The 16,455-nt window shown below is 44.9% G+C and overlaps 1 protein-coding gene across 1 annotated transcript; it reads right to left on the reverse strand.

Moving 5' to 3' along the window:
• Window positions 1–13,269: 13,269 nt before the first annotated feature.
• On the reverse strand, window positions 13,270–15,979 carry LOC139780169 (G kinase-anchoring protein 1). Its single transcript, XM_071718694.1, has 6 exons — window positions 15,380–15,979; window positions 15,153–15,218; window positions 14,560–14,791; window positions 14,198–14,455; window positions 13,950–14,104; window positions 13,270–13,868 (listed from the first exon to the last, which is right to left on the reverse strand). The coding sequence occupies exons 1-6, from the start codon at window positions 15,560–15,562 to the stop codon at window positions 13,836–13,838; spliced, it is 927 nt and encodes a 308-aa protein (XP_071574795.1). The 5' UTR covers window positions 15,563–15,979; the 3' UTR covers window positions 13,270–13,835.
• Window positions 15,980–16,455: the final 476 nt, after the last annotated feature.

The raw sequence follows: 16,455 nt of genomic DNA on the forward strand, positions 1-16,455 counted from the left end.
CGCGAAGAATGGAACGGGAGGAAGATAGAGACAGATAGAGAAAGAGTAGCGCGCAACGAGAGAGCAGGGCGGCACTAAAAAGTGAAGAGGGAAGAGTAACGTCGAGGGGGAGGAGAGGAACTGGCTCTCTCTCTCTCTCTCTCTCTCGCGGTAGCGCTGCCAGGGGGGAAAAAAGTGGAAAACAGATATAGGCGAGGAGGAATCTTTCTCCCTGGCGCGGCGCGACGGGGCGGCGGGGCAGCGGGGCGGTGGGCGCACCGCCGTTACCGCGACCGCGGCTCGTTCCTCCGCTTCTCTGTTCCGGCGTGTCTCTTCGACAAGGGTACGTATGTATCCGATACGTACGTGTTTACACGTCACCGCGAAGGGATCGGATCGGGCATGCCTCCGTCTCTATAAAAGCCGGATGGAATTGAAAAATCCGCGTTTATGTACGCGTCATGCAGGTAGCCACGCATCCTCCGCTGCTCCTCTCCTCGCGCTGTAAACAATGAGAGTGAGGGATGCAGGATGCAGGACTCCATCTTGCAGGTAGGATAAGATTTTTGTCGGAACGTCCCTGACCCTCGCTATCGTATACCTTTATTACTTACTTCGTACGTCAGTCTTGTGGAAATAAGTTTTCTAAGAACAAAGAATAAGAGAACCCCTTCTTTCCTCTCAAATCCTCTCCTCTTTATTTCAGAAAATAATTTATTAATCCCACGTTCGATTTAATATCTCTATATTTAATCTCTCTTACGCTTACGAGGCAGCGAGAAGAAATTTCAAGCGAAGCTATATATATTCGCGAGAGGCGAATTGATCCCCCGCGCCGCGCCGTGCCGCGCGCATTCTAAATTTCGTAATAATATCGATCACAGTCGAGCGCTTCACGCTTGGATTAGATGTTAAAGGATATCAGGGCGTTCTTTCCTCGGTGCGTTACGCGCGCGACAGAGCTCGCGGAACCCTACACGGAAATGCACGAGCGACGTACTTTTCAACAGGAGAATCGTGCACGCATGAGCGAATGTAATACGCAGCTCAGCTCCGTCAAATTCGTTGGAGATCGAAAGAGTACAGCCGCCGCGCCGTATTGCCCGTATTCAACGTCTGCGAGATTTTTAAAAATTGTCTACGTCTCAAATAATTGCCGAATAATTTTTTCTTCTAAATAAATATTGTAAACTCTGCCGGCTAGATTATTGTACATTTTATTTGCAGGAATTTGCAGGAACGAGTCTTCCTATATATGACACTGATAGTCCAAATCTCAAAACTAATTCGTTAGAGTTAAAGAAATGCTCATCTCGTAGCGTATGTCCGTGTCCGTATACATGCGCGTGTATCTGAAATAAATAATTTTGTTCTTTATTTTTAAATATTCCTTATTTTAATAAATAATTGGGCGACGCATGTAAATTATTCCGATAACATCGAGCGTGTTTCTTCGAAGGTGGTAATTAGTTCTTTTGCAACGTGCGAGCGGTCGATTAATGGGAGGGAGATAAATAATGCGCCAAAAGTTTATCGCGGCGCGTTGCGCGCATTTATTATTTACCGAGACTTTTCCTGCGGCGCGCAGTCGCGTTCTCTTTACCCGATACAAAGGCTGGATGACCACTTACGTCACACCGTACGTGAAACGATGCTAATTGGTCCGCGCGCGCCGCGAGGGGTAGCAACTAGCAACGCGTGAAAGCGCTCGCTCGTCGCTCAAGTCGGCGCTCCGTTTCTACCCTTCGCTCCCCCGCTTCCCGCTCCTGCTTCTCGTCGGCCGCGGCCGATTCGACGTGGACCGTGGAGTCCGTGGACCCGTAGACGAGGACAGGCTAAATCCGTGCACGCCACGCACCGGCGCGCGGCGCGGACGTGCGACACGTTTCGCTCATTAATTATGTAAAGAATTTCTCAAAGTTGTCTCTCTCGCGCATATCGCGACTCCCGCTAAACACATGATTCGCCGGATTCTGAGTTTAATCTTTTGTCAAATTTTCGAAATCAGTTTTCTAGATAATAAAGCTACGCGCGAAACGTTTTTCTGTGCCATATCGTCGTATCTTTTTCATGCGGAATCATCATATTTATAATAGCTTATATATCAAGAGCGCATTTTGAATCACTTTCTATCTGACGTACGACGTACGTTCTTTCGACGATGAATAACTCTGAATAAATTAGGGGAGAAGGATGAGACGCGCGCGCGTAGTTGTGAACTTTGGGAGCGGCTTGCAGCGCGGCGATTCGAAATCGCTGCTCCCAAGAGAGAAAGACAGGAGGAAGAATGAGAGGAAAGGGGGACATTACGGGAGCGATCGTGAATCCGCGGGAGAAACAGCTCATCCTTCGCGGACGAGCACCCTAAATTTCAATCGACGATTCGACCAAGGCACCAAGAGTCTCTTCTGACTCTTCGGGCTCGAGTGCCCGAGAAGATAACACGAAGAGGAAGAGTGAGCGAAATGGAGGGAGAGAGAGAGAGAGAGAGAGAGAGAAAGAGAGAGAGAGAGAGAGGGAGGGCGCAGGGGAAACAATTTGCCCGAAATTCGCCTCGTCGCGCGTCGGCGACTGGATACACACTCTTATTTGTCCCCGCGGCAATCTGTCCCCGACTGCAACCCTTCTCCCAGCTTTCTCAATACCATCGCTACCGCCATCGCCGCCACCACCACACCTTTTCGGTCGGCCCCTGCAACCCCAATCTGCTCCCTTTCCGCATTCCCCAACGCCGGCCTCCGATATCAGCCGTCTTCTCTCGCAAAACGAAGAGAGCGCGAAACCGCCAAGTCTCACGGGAATTTTAAACACCGACGATTCGTCTGCAGTGCTCTTTCTTCGGTTTTCCATCTTCTTTCTCCTACCGCCCAGTCTTCTTTCCTATCCTCTCGACCGTCCTTCTTTCTCTCAAGCCCCGGTAGGTGGAATTTGAGAGCGTCTCTCACCGATATGGGTGCTCGGTACAATACAGGTACAGGCTAGATCTCTTTGATATCCCCGCCCTCGCACCCTCCTCTCCTCCTCTCCAGCTTCACTCGCAGCGTGCGAAAATTGAGGACATCATTGGCCGCCTCTGCCTCTCCCGATAACGCTGTCTTTCAAGGACGCGCGACATCGCGCCCAAGAGTCGAAAGTCCGATCGCGTTCATTCCCTATCCATAAATCCATACCCTCGCGAATTAATCCGAGCTTAGTGAGCCACGATTCAGCGAGGGTGACGCATTATTCCGTGATAATGTGCATTTAACGACCGGCTCTTGTAAATCAGAAACTCTGTGGCGTGAGACGTGAGACCACTTTAAATATCTCTTAATTAAACGTCATCTAAATGTCGATGTTTCTCGCGTAAATCTTTCTTCGGGTACGTCGTGTATGTCGGGTATGTCGAAACGATGAAGAGAACGGAAAAAAACTAGCAAAGATACGGCTTTCAAAGAGGGCTTTGTATTTAAAACGTAAGAGAGACGCGCGGGAGGTCCAGCTTGAAGATGCGTCCATGTCGAAAGTGATTCTTGCGAATCACGTCGACTCCTCGTCGAAGCTCATTCTTACAACTTACAATTTACAATACGTAGCCTCTCCAGAAGCTCTCGATTCTCGGTCGGCCGGCTGACGGCCGCGCGCGCTCGTCTAATCGAGATTTATCCTCGTTGTTGCGCATCTGTCGCTTCGCGCGCACCGAGGGCGCGTAAAAGAGGCGCGCGGGAGAGAGAGGAGTGGAAAGGAGAGGAGAAGGCGGTTTAAGAGAAAAGGGTGAGAGATGAGGAATCACTCGAGTCGCGCGCTCGCAGTGAGAGCTCGCAGCGGGATGCGTAATATTCCCGGGAAGTAAAGCTCCCGAGAATTTCAAGTCCCCCCTGCTCACCCTCTCTCTCACTCTTTCTCTCTCTCTCTTTCCCACTTCCGCACCCACTTGCTTCTCACGTCCCCTCCTTCCCCGTCTCCGCCTACCACTCGTCCTCTCTCGCGGCAGGCAGAACGGTAGGTAGAGAGTGGCGGCCGCCCCTCCGACTACGAAGGGATGCAAATAACTGGTGATAACAACAGATAGCTCTGCTGTACGGTACGCCTGCCTGGAGCTGGAGCCTGCCATGGCGTGTGGGTGACTACGATGATGGTAGTGGTCGCCGATGGTTTGGGTTTTGACGAAAGGAAGGGGGTAGCGTAAGAGAACCGAGCGAAAACGGGGGCAACAGCGAGAGAGGAAGGGGAGTGGGAGGAGCGGGAGAATCAAGCTTGAAGAGTAGGCCAGGGGGAGAGTTGAGGGACAGGCAGGCAGGCAAGCAGGCTGAGGCAGGCTGAGGCAGGCAAGCAGGCAGGCAGGCAGGCAGGCAGGCAGGCAGGCAGGCAGGCAGGCAGACAAGCAAACAGACAACCAGGCAGGAACCGTAGAGCCACGAAAGAGAAGAGGTATAGTGACGCGATGGTGGTGGCGGTGGCGGCAGCGGCAGCGGCAACGGCAGCATCGAAGGGAGTGTCGAGGGGGTGACAACAGAGACCGGATGGAAGAGGCAGAGTAGATGGAAGAATGGTAGTCTCTCTGACGCCGTCTCTGTCGGTCCGGTGTTCCAATCGTGCCTGTCTCTCCTCCTCCGTCCAACTGTATCCGAGTCTGGTAGAAGGGTGCGAATTGGAGCGATGAGGATGAATCGTCACGCGAGAGAAGGAGAGCAGGGGGGAAGAGAGAGAGAGAGAGAGGCGAAAGAGGAGAGGGGGTCTTACGGGGGTGGCCGCAACCGTGGGCTCGGCAAAGGGGGGAGGCAGAGGATGCTGGGGGACGTCACTCGCTGTCGCATCGAGCGCGAGCGATGAGTGGCGCGCGCTCGCTCGTCTTTTGTTTGCGATACGATGCGACTGCCAGCCTGGTGACAGCGATGACGTGGTGCGGCGTCGGGGGACGACACGGGGCGGTTCAGGATCGGGGAATGGTAGCGGCAAGGGGGACGAGCGCGCGCGCGCGCGCCACTGGAAGGGGGCAGAAGCGCCCCGCGGGGGGTGGAGAACGGGGGTGGATGGAACGAGCCTGGGTGAGAACTCTCTATCATAGAGCTACGCTACACTTAACGCGACCCACGCGCACGCACGCATGTACGTACGCACGTACGCATACACGTACATACATATACACGTACGTATCATGTGCGCGACACCCGCGCGGCGCACGGCGCGGGTGGCCGTAATCCTCCTCCAGCCCTACCGCGCGTTTCCCACATTGGGTCCTTGTTGTCGACAGGTTGCCGGATACGCGTCCTGCGAATCCGCTTTGCCCTCCGGTGCGAGAGATGCGATGAGCTCGAAGCCGCTTCGACCGTCGCGATCCTTAAATATCACTAATGCGCGCGCGACTGCGTTTATCCAGAGATAGTATAGGGAAACTTTTCAATTGTAATCATTTATTTAGAAATTAGCGACGTGAAGCTCTCTTATTGCAATTTAAACTAATTGTAAGAAGATACAAGTAAAGAAATTTTCACAACTTAATATGTACACTCGATTAAATAAAGAGTAGAGAGATGGAGATTCGCTACGAAATGCGAATAGCTACCTCCTTTTCGCATATCGTTTTTTTTAACGTTATATGGATAAATCTGATATTACAAAAATAATATTTCGCACGTAATATCGTCACAAGGTATTTATTGCTCCATCCTAGAAGAATTTACTTGGAAATTAGCGAGCGAATAACGCGAGATATCGTGTGCCAAAAAGAGTAAATTACGATATAATCTATAATCTGATATTAATAAAACGGACTAACGGACAAACATTTTTCAAGAGTATCGGACAAGATTTTGATGCAGATTTGCGTTTTAATTGATCAAATAATCATAATGTATTAACGCGATAATTCGGAGCGTCGCGTCGCGCCGCGATAGACTTTCGGAGACCTCGGCGCGTTCCAACAAACACACGAGCAATATCACGGAAACGCGACGCATAACGGAAGCTTTAGGCTTTATCTCGGTGAGTTTTCGAAAGAGCGCGAAATATTCGCGGTCGCACTTCAAGGATGCGACTGACTTGAATCTTTCATTTCTCATCACTATGTACACTTACCGTGACAAAAAATTTCTCTTTTTTACGGAAATAAAGCACAACTGTGAACACCTCGCGATTTAATATCTATTCATTCGCCAAGTATTCAAATAACATGTACGTATGTATGGTATGTATTATACATATTATATAATACGCGGATTTTGTGGAAACAGAGATTTTCCTGACAATCCAACCGTCAATGTATCTACGATATACAATTTACGCGGGTTAGTTTTGAAATCTGTCATTTATCTTACAATTATGTAGATAAAATCTTTTTTATGAAAAAATATTCTTTTTACGCGACGAGAGAGAGAACCAGAACCAGAGAGTAGAAGCAGAATATACAATACTCATGTATAAATTTAATTTGTGCCCGCCTGTTTCGGAATAAAGATCCATCCGCTCTCGAAACGTCTGCTCGATAACGTAATTCACATTTTACACACGCGCACGGCGAGAAAGAATCTCGATGGAATATTCGAGGGAAGCGGAAGGTAGAATGTCACGTATGAAATAACAGCCGCGGCTGCGATGGCTGAAAGGAGGCGAAGTAAGTTCGAGATGACAGAGTGGGGTCACGGAGGATAACTCGGGTCTCGACTCTCGACCGGAGCTGCCTTTGACACGAATACGTTTACGCGATCTCGCGTGGCCTCTCGTTTCTCAGGACGCCGCGTCGCGCCGTACGAATGTATCGCCATCGCGTTGTCTCTCTTCTCGTCCCCCCTTATACCCCTTCGAATCTTTTTTTTTTCTTTCCTTCGCGAGCAGTACATGTATCAGAATTTATTTTCAGCATATCCAGAAGTAATCAGCGATTTTTACGAACGAATATTACGTGAAATTTGTAGAAAGTAACTCGAATTAATTTCTGTAAGATGCACAAAACGCGGCGGTATACGGGCCCGGAAAATGTGTGTAAAAAATGGAATGTTATATTATATTTATCCGTAACGATATCTGCCATTCGGTCGAACAGCAGAAGCAGAGAGAATTAATTGGACGCCGGCATTAATAAATTTTGCGGCGCGGCACAGTAATGCATAGCTCGATAGCGACTTCCGGTGACACGATGACGAGCATAACTCAAAGGACGCATTTAATGTGGGGACAATTAAACGCGATCCCCTTCCTCGGGGTGTGCCGCTTCCCGGACGGTAAGTTATCCCCAAAGTTTCCGAACTTGGTCGCGCAAACAACTTTAATTAAATATCTACCGTCGCGGAGTGCGGCTGTGTGTGACCTCGTGTAATATGTGTGTGTGTGTGTGTGTGTGTGCGTGCGTGCGTGCGTGCGCGCGCGCGCGCGCACACGCGAGGAGAGGGCAAACTTGCGGACTGGTGATATAATTCCCGTTTGATTGTCTTTTCGGGGATTGCGCACCGTCGCCGCCGTCCTTCCCTCTCCCCTCCCCTGCGTCGCCGCGACGAATATATATATATAAACGAAAATGAATAATGGAGGGCGCGCATTAATTGCGCTATATCGGGAAGGGTGGCGGGAGCAGGCAGAAAGAAGGAATCCGCGCTGTATACCATTTTCTAATTGTGTCCGTCGTTACACGCATCGACCTCTGTTAATTATGACTCTTCGGCGAATTCGGGAATCGCGCGCCTGATGATGCAACGCAATCTCCCCTTTCCGTACGAATGCGCAAAAAGATCTCTGTAATGAGCGGATTTTCTAAATTATATTTGCACGCTATCAAATGTCAATGCGAAAAATGAAAAATTAAATTACGCTGAAAATTAAATCTTTCGCGTGACACTCGACGCAAATGTGTGTCAAAGATACCTCTGGACTTTTTAACTATATATATCTTTATAAACAAATGCAAAATTGTCGCATAGCGAGGAAAGCGCCTTCAATCTTTTTAAAATTAATAAAACTGATTAATAAATTGGAATAATGGAAAAAGAAGAGAGAGATGAGTCACGCTCCCTCCTCTAGCAATCGATAGGTATACAGGAATCTCCTTATTTCACTATTATCTCAAAATATCTAAAATCACGTCTCTCTCTCTCTTTCTCGCTTCCCTTTTCGCGACGTTTTCAAACGAGAGGGTAGATTCGTTCGAACGCGAAAGTACGAACGCGTACGATATCGCGTAGGAAAGACTCGGATCAATTACATAATGGTGCGGTTGAAACGGATGCTCTCTAACCGTGAGCGATCCCTTCGCGGCATCCCCCAGCGCGGGTAGCCCCTTCTCGTAAAATGACTATAGAACAAAGGGTTGAGCCTCTTCTCTACGGGCTCGCAGTAATTATTATGCTCTTTGACGATCCCTCTGTCTGTCAACGTTAGCGCCGTGATAGAATCGATACTTGTAAAACTTTAATCGTTTCGCGTGCGCGTGCTGCGTGCATCGATGAACGGCTGGACAGTATATTGGCTTGGACAGGCGGACACATATGCGACAATGCGACGCGCTGCGCCGCGCGCCGCGGCGCTGGCCCGGCCGGCGCGGCGCGGCGCGGCGCGGCGGCCGGCCTTGGTTCGGCTTCGGTTCCTCGGTCTCGGTATGCGAAAGTACCCCCTCGATTCGAATTCGAATCGCGGGAATCAAAGTTGCTCGATCCCACGAAGAAACGGGGCAAAACTTTTCGCATGACGCGTTTTACGTTTCTTTACGTCTTCTTTCTCGACCGTTTTGGCCTTATAACTTTATGGCGAAACAATTTCGTTTTCCTTAACAAGCGCGGGGAATCATAAAGGTAAAAGCGTCCAAACATGAAAAACCGACCATTGCGATATTTTTGAGTACCCTCTACCGTCAAATAAAAGTGACAGCGCATTTGAGCACTCTTTAGTCTCTTATACGAGATGATAAGTAAATAAACTTTCTGTCGATATACGCGATGATCGAAGGATAGGAAGCTTATGATAATAACGTACCATCGATAAACCGCGCGCGGCGAGCAAGGTGTATCTCGCGCGGGGATGTATCTTGTCTTAAACGCCAATTTGCCGAACGATATGCTGAATATGAACGCGATTTGATCGCTTGATACATCGTGCGGAATCTGCTTGATCTTACAATTAGCGATGTAATCAGACGCGTGACATATTACATATTCAGAGGTCTGCATATGGGTTATGGCTACTGCTGCGACGATACGGATTATAATTGCTCCAATGACAACGACCTAAACTACTACCATTGAGGAATTATATCGATGAACTGAAACAAAACAATATCGAGTAACCAAAATTACATACCACAGATTGAAAGATATGCATTTATCGAGCGAAATAATCAAAGAACAATTTCTTCGACATAACCGAATTCGAAAGTCAAACAAGTTCTGTTCGCGAAAACTCTATTCCATTATCTTAAACTTTTATAAGATCTTTTATAAGATGAGAGACTGTGTAAGGTTACACAAAATATGCGAGCTTATATGTATATATGTTTATGAGTTTATTAGTTATTACGAGCTTTCCATAGGCATAGACTTGTAACAGAATTTTTTCAATCGATATGCCGCATGCCGTCACTCGTGACTCGTACACAACAAATACAAATATTTCCCGTAAAATAACGATGTAAATTCGCATCGTATCGATTATCATATCTTTAAATTGCACCACTGTCCCCTCCTTCTTCTTTTCCTCCCGACGAGAAGATGAGCCGCTCTTGCATCTTGCAAAATAGATATGGAATCAGACGTCGCGTCCTTGCCACAAGCCGAGAATGCCGAGATCCCGGCGCGGGCGCGGCGGGGCATATCTTCGCTTCTGATTGTATCGAATTATACGAATCCAGGTGACGAGTTTGACGAGTTATCCTCTCGGATATTATTTCGATCGAACGAGAGAATCGTGTATCATGCGGATCATCGATCGCCGGATCGCGACCATCTCGCGCGCGCGCGCACGATCTCATTATATCCTGCGGAAAGGAAAGTTCGTCATTTCCGTCGTTAGTAGGGAACTCGTTCGCGGCGCAGAAATACTTTCCTCATTAGTCTTAATTTCGCCGCTTGGCAATATATACAATATACATTATACAATATACAATATACAATATCAAGAGACACGGTAGTGTCTCGCGCCAAATTCTGTTATTTTAATAGGCATAATTATAATAATAAAAGAATTAAGTATCATGGTAAACAAAATTTTTCATCCTCATTATCTCGTTAACAAGTTCTTTTACATTAAATATTTTATTATTCTATTAAGTACGATAGAAAAATTGAATTTTATATGTATAAATTCATGCTCACTTGGCACGATGTACATCAATATGCTCAAAAAGGGCACACTTGGCGCGCGCGCCGCTACATCCGCGGGAGAGCGTTAATGACACCGCGGATGTCTATGTAAGTACACACGGGATGAATAACGTCGTGACAACGAGACTCCTTTCCTTACCTCTCACCTCTCACCTCTGCCGAGAATCCTCCGCACCGCGCCGCCGCACCGCCTCGATTCCTTAATTTTCCTGCCTAATGTTCGTATTAATTTTCCGTTCGTCTTTTCTGTTTCTCACATCTCATCTCGGATAACGCATATCCGGTAAACAACGTCGCGATTGCCTTTGAGATACGTAATCTCTCTTCGACGCCTCTGTGTTAATTTATTTATATATATACGAGTACATACGTGCACACACACGGTATGGTTGGCCGCTAAAGAGAGATAGAAGCATTAAGCGTCTAGAATTGCGCAAAAATGCACTCGGACGAGACACATTCATGCATTCCTAACAACTTTTTTTGACTTATTCATTTTTTCTGTTATATATATATACTTGCAATCTCAAAACTAATCCATCTAAAATATAAAACCTTTATTAATATAGATAGAAAGTCGAAACTCTGAAAAGAGAAATGACGATTGTTACTATAATTGTAAAATAAAATCCTTAACAATAATTAATTTGTAATAAGGATTTTTGAACAGCTTATAACACGTGCGAGTCACCGTCGCGATAAGCGATAACAAAAAAAAATATATGGAATTTCGTTCGTGGATGAATTTGAAGGTAAAGAGAGATAAGCTATCGCGTTGCCGTTGGGCGTGGAAGAAAATGCAGCTCCTCCGACTTTTCAACAAACGCGACTATTTTTAAAGAGAGGCGGTATTACATTTCGCCACCCTCTCCCCCTCTTACATACATTGCACACATATATATCCGAGTAGAGTAATGCCTCGGTACTCGCCGTACTCGTGGCTTGAGCAAAATCTCAGCCCGCAGGAATGACAATAGACTGTCAGATAATGAATCTCCATTGTCACCCCCCTGTACCCTGTACCGTCGCGCGTCCTAAAACCCTCAATCCACCGTCAACCGTGTCCCTCTTCTCCTTTGCCCCCTCCCCCCCTCTCTCTCTCTCTCTCTTTCCCCTTTCTCTCCTACGCTTATCTTTCTCCCTCTGCAACAGCGATGGATTCGAGAGAGTCGCGCGTTTTATCCTAAAGAACAACTTTTTACTTTCGGTAAAGTGAAAGCGCAACTGTCCTATTGTGAATGCCGGATTGTCTATTCCGGCAATTAATTATTTTAGAACGAAAGGATCAACGGATTAATCTTGAATCTTATAGAGAGTGCTCTAGCTTTGTTACACACTCCAAACGTTTGCTTGCAGCGAGTCTTTCTATTTCATTTAACGAATTGCTATAATGCTTGATGACAAAAAGTATAAAATTTAAGCTTTGAATCGTTATTTATACATATATAAAATATCTCTAGTGAAAATTTAAATGTATCTTCTAGCTGTGTACGAATCATCACGCGCGTTTATCTCTGTCATCTCTTTCTGTTCTATTTCTTAAAAGTTGAAGACATATCGGCGAAAGCTATCGCAAATTAAATGGCAGTTATATCTGTCGCTATAAACGCGTCCCTCCTATCTTTGTCACCCTCTTGCTCTCGCGTAACAAACACGACTATGACCGAGTAGGCGAAGCGTCCACTTAGCGCTAATGCCCCTTTTATTGGTCAAGATCTCAGTCAGAAGAGACGAGGACCGAGGACGCGCCTGTCCGGGTCCAGGTCGCCAACCCGCATCGGTCTCCGGGCAGAATTAAACCATCGCATTAATCGCGGCCTCTCCAACATAATTATCGCGATTTTCGTCATTTTCGCGATTGACTCGTCATAAGCGATAGCGATCGTCACATTTCTTCAGTAAAATAGCAAACGTTTTACGCCAAAGACCAATTTACGCTTCCTATGTAGTATGCGTATAGAAAATTAAGATGCTCGAACGAAATGCATGTTCCCCTGATTTTACATAATTATTTTTAATTACGTATAATTTCTATCGTCCGGATAAAACAATCAAGAATAAAACAAATTACTTCTCTTCGTACGAGACATAGTTCATAATGCATATAAAAGCTAACGTGGAATACGAAAATTCTCTTTTTTTACGTGTACTGGAGAACCAATGGGGCAAAGCCGTACAAAAAAGGGGGGAAAAAAAGAAAGAAAGAATCGGAACGTGAGGTGTAACGTATCGAACTGCATGTTGAAGTTGCCGGGAGCGAGCTCGAAAAAAATTCACGCGGAATAACTCGAGGCAGAAAAAGTGAACAAAAAAATATCCATAAAAATGCGCAACCGCACGTATAATCCGGATGAAGCTTAGTATCGTAGCGAATGGGCGTAGCGCCGCCCACTGGAATCGTTGAAAAGACTGGAAATTGGTAGATGGAGATGACGATGATTACATAGGGCAGAAACAAAATTGTCTGAATTCGAAAATTGGGACATTAACGTGGAACGTCACATTACGCTTATTAATAAAACTCGTATAGTTTTTACAACAAAAGTTACAAACGTTCGTCTTTTTTTTTAATTTGAATTTTGCGATGTTCAACAAATTTAACTCGTAGCACTAAATATATTTTGGTAACGTAGAAAAATATAAGACAACAACTCCTAATCTTAGATATTAATAATACCTTGGAGTGGAAATTTAAAATACACAAATATTATTAAACTTTGTTTTTCGAATTAAAATATGTAATAAGTTCATACAATTTCGTATATAAAGATATATATCGGACAAGGTAAAAAATTAAGATTTATGAAGAAAGTCAGTTCTACGCAATTATAAAAAATTACACAATGAGATAGCGTAACGCTTGTTAAATCAATAATGAACAAGTTTTTCTTTACTCATTAAATAATGTTAAATTTGTTACACCAATTTGACCAATTAGACAGTTGTATATTAATACACGCATACAAAAATGTAAAAGGAACGAAAGTGATTAATGATTAACATAGCATTGTGTAGAATATATATTTTATTACAAAATATTTTAAGTTGTATATATAATCAATCAACATACATACATGTGTGCGCGCGCGCGCGCGTTTGTGTGTGTGTGTGTATATATGAATATAAATATATATTATTTATATTCACACGGATGTGTATTCGGAAGATGATACATTACGAAATCTTTTGGAAGAGCTTTAGCGAACATTATTCCAGAGCTTTCTTTAACGTATTTTTAAATTTAAAAAACTTATCGAACTTACTAAGAGAAAAGAAATATACAACATAAAAACAAACTACGGTCTTCTAAAAAACAAAAATGAAAAACTGTCAACACTGTAGGCTGTAATTCTACTTTCAAAATATACATTCGCGGAACGATCGAGCTAACTGCTATCTGGCGTATCTTAAACTTATTTTTACGAGCAAATATAACGTATGTTGCATATACAAGAGAAATTAAAATTTCTCTTTGCATATATAACGTTCCTTCTTTTCGAACTGATACTTAATCAATATGCATCGTTAATTAAAATTAATTGATCACAATGGTAATTTTTCGTGAAAAATGAATTAGGCATTTTCACTGGCCGGCCTCTTCTTGTTCTGAAATATGTAAGATGCGATAAGCACAAAATTGTCTAATACCTTTAAAGAAAAATCGATAAAACAACGTATCGAACGTACAGTTTGTTTAGATGTTTTTACATCTACACTAGATGTACGTGTTTTAGATCTTTCTTGTTCCAGTTGAGCGTGCAAAGAAGCTACCTCGGATGTTAGTTCGTCTCGTATCTCTTGTAATTTTGCTACTTCAGCCAATACCGACGCTTTATCCTTCACTAAAAGAAAGAGAGACAGTTGCAAATAACGCAAGTTTACACGTACCACTAATGTATTGAGATCGATATATACCGTAGAAATGTGATACTTACTCTCGCCGTGTGACAATATCTGATAAAGTTTTTTATTTCTCTCTTTAACTTGTGTCAACTCTTCTTTCAGCGTATGCACCTCGGTCCTCACTTGGCTGATTATCTCATCTCGGTTCTCTATCTCCAGTCTTAACTGCGCAAACGTTATATCATCGTCGATTTTATTTGATCTGGCCTTCAATATGTCCTTCTCTTTTCCCTTTGTTATCTCTTCTTTCGTCTCCTTCTCTATCCTCTCAAAGAATTCCGCATCTACTTCTGCAAAAGACAAACAGTTTATCAGTTTATCAGTCAAAAAATTGTTTTTCACATTAATAATACAATTCTTCTGTTCATTCTCAAGCTATTTAACAAAATCATACCTCTCGACTTATCCGCAGCAGGCTCATTTGTTAACGGTGCTACCGTCACACTCGTTCCCATGCTATTAAATTCTTCCAACGACATAGTTGCCTTTTTCGACTTTTTACCAGATTTTTTATTTTGTTCTTGCTCTTTGTCATTTTTTGCTACGCTAACTAATTGTTCTTCGTACGCCAATTTCGACAGCAGGATGGCTTGGTGCAGTTCTTGCTCGAACGTTTCCTCGACAGCCTTAAGGTAATCCGTAATTGAATATAACGTAAGGACAAAAAATTATAAACACAAATCAAGTTATATATATATATATATATATATATGTAAATTACCAAATATTACAAACAAATGGAAAATTAAAAATAATCCTAAATCTCTTGCACTCTCTATATCGAGATAAAATTGCAGGCTTAAAATTCATTCAAATTTTTCATCGTACATCTTGTAGTTAACTCTAAGTAAATAACAAACTAGAAAATACCGAAAAATACTTTGTAAGACACATATTCGAACAAGTGACAAGTTTCAGCAATAAAGTTAGAAAAGAGCTATCTGATAAATAAATCTTACATAATTCGGTGAAAAATTCATATTTTACCATCGTATCTTTTTGCTTCCACTGTTCCCACTGCTGGTCATCGTTATTCGTTTTCTTCTTTTTTCCCTAAAACGAAGGAAAAAAAAGCTCATGATAACCCTCGTCGAAAGAATTTGAAACGTCGCGATTTCCCGCCGCGCCGCGCCGCGACGATCCGGATTCCGGCTTCCGGCCGTTCCGCCGGCTAATCAAAAACAAAAACGCAACGATGGGCGCACAACTCGTACTTTGTTCTGCTTTTTTTTGTTCGGCTGCTGCTGTTGCGGCTGTTGCTGCTGCTGCTTCGACTTGTCGCCCTTATTCTTAGCGTTAGTCTTGCTTGCCGTCGCGTTCTTCGGCGTCTTCTTCGGCTTGTAATCGTCGTCCTCGATGCTGAGGACGGCGAATCGCGACGGCACGGCAGTCGCCATTTTCCTACGCTCCGACGGCGACAACGAGCGAAGACGCACGTCGAGGCTGACCGCGCTGACCGCTGACGCTGGCTGACGCTGACGCGACGACGATGAACCGTGAACCGTGCACCGTGCACTTCCGGCGTCAAACCGCAGACCACCTCAGACTCGCAGGAGTCGCAGGCGCAAGGCGCAAGGAGAAATCGGCGAGATGATGCGAGAGATACGAGAGAGTGGCAGGTGCCAGGTGGCAGGTCTCGACCTCGCGACTCGCGACCTGTGCCCTGTGCAGACTTGTGAAGTGACACTTGACAGTGTCGCAGGGAAGCGGGCGCCGCGCCGATAAAAATTTAACAGCGCCGTCGGGGTTGGACCGCGGACGACGACGACGACGACGACGACAACAGCGACGTATACATGCGCCGGTATACACCGGAAACGAACTGCGATGCTAGCGCCACCACCGTTCGCTCGGCGAACAAGGAGGTCGATTCTGTATTTTGAGATGAGGTGAAAATTACAAAAGTGAACAGATTTACTAGATTTCGACAAATGAAATTGTAGATTCTCTAGTGAATTTCCTCACATTTGTAAGCCAATGAAACTGCTGCTTTTCTGTAAGAGCTGCAAGTTGATTGGCTTAAATCGAAACTCGGACCGATTTCTAGTATCGTGTACACAAGGCTTAATTTTCACCTCGTCCCAAGATACACAGAATCGACTCCAAGGGGTCGATTGTCGATTACGGTTCTTGAAAGGCCTGTGTCCACGATGCTAGAATTTAATCCGAGAACTTGGACCGATTTCTAGTATCGTGTACACAAGGCTTTACAAGCGCGAAAAATCGCTGGTAATTGTTTGTCAGTTTTGTCACGTTAATCATTCGCGAATTGAAGGAAAAGTTTTAAATT

This window comes from Temnothorax nylanderi, unplaced genomic scaffold (genome assembly GCF_030848795.1).
Source record: "Temnothorax nylanderi isolate EJ_2023f unplaced genomic scaffold, tnyl_v1.0 TNYL_tig0265_pilon, whole genome shotgun sequence".
Lineage (NCBI taxonomy): Eukaryota > Metazoa > Arthropoda > Insecta > Hymenoptera > Formicidae > Temnothorax > Temnothorax nylanderi.

Bases quoted from the DNA above. Each gene is read 5' to 3' on its own strand.
- LOC139780169 (XM_071718694.1), bottom strand. From the start codon at position 15,562: ATGGCGACTGCCGTGCCGTCGCGATTCGCCGTCCTCAGCATCGAGGAC. The intron at 14,792-15,152 runs GTAAAATATGAA...GATTACCTTAAG, and splicing joins GGAAGCAAAAAGATACGATG to GCTGTCGAGGAAACGTTCGA. The intron at 13,869-13,949 runs GTACGTTCGATA...TACATATTTCAG, and splicing joins TAAAAACATCTAAACAAACT to AACAAGAAGAGGCCGGCCAG.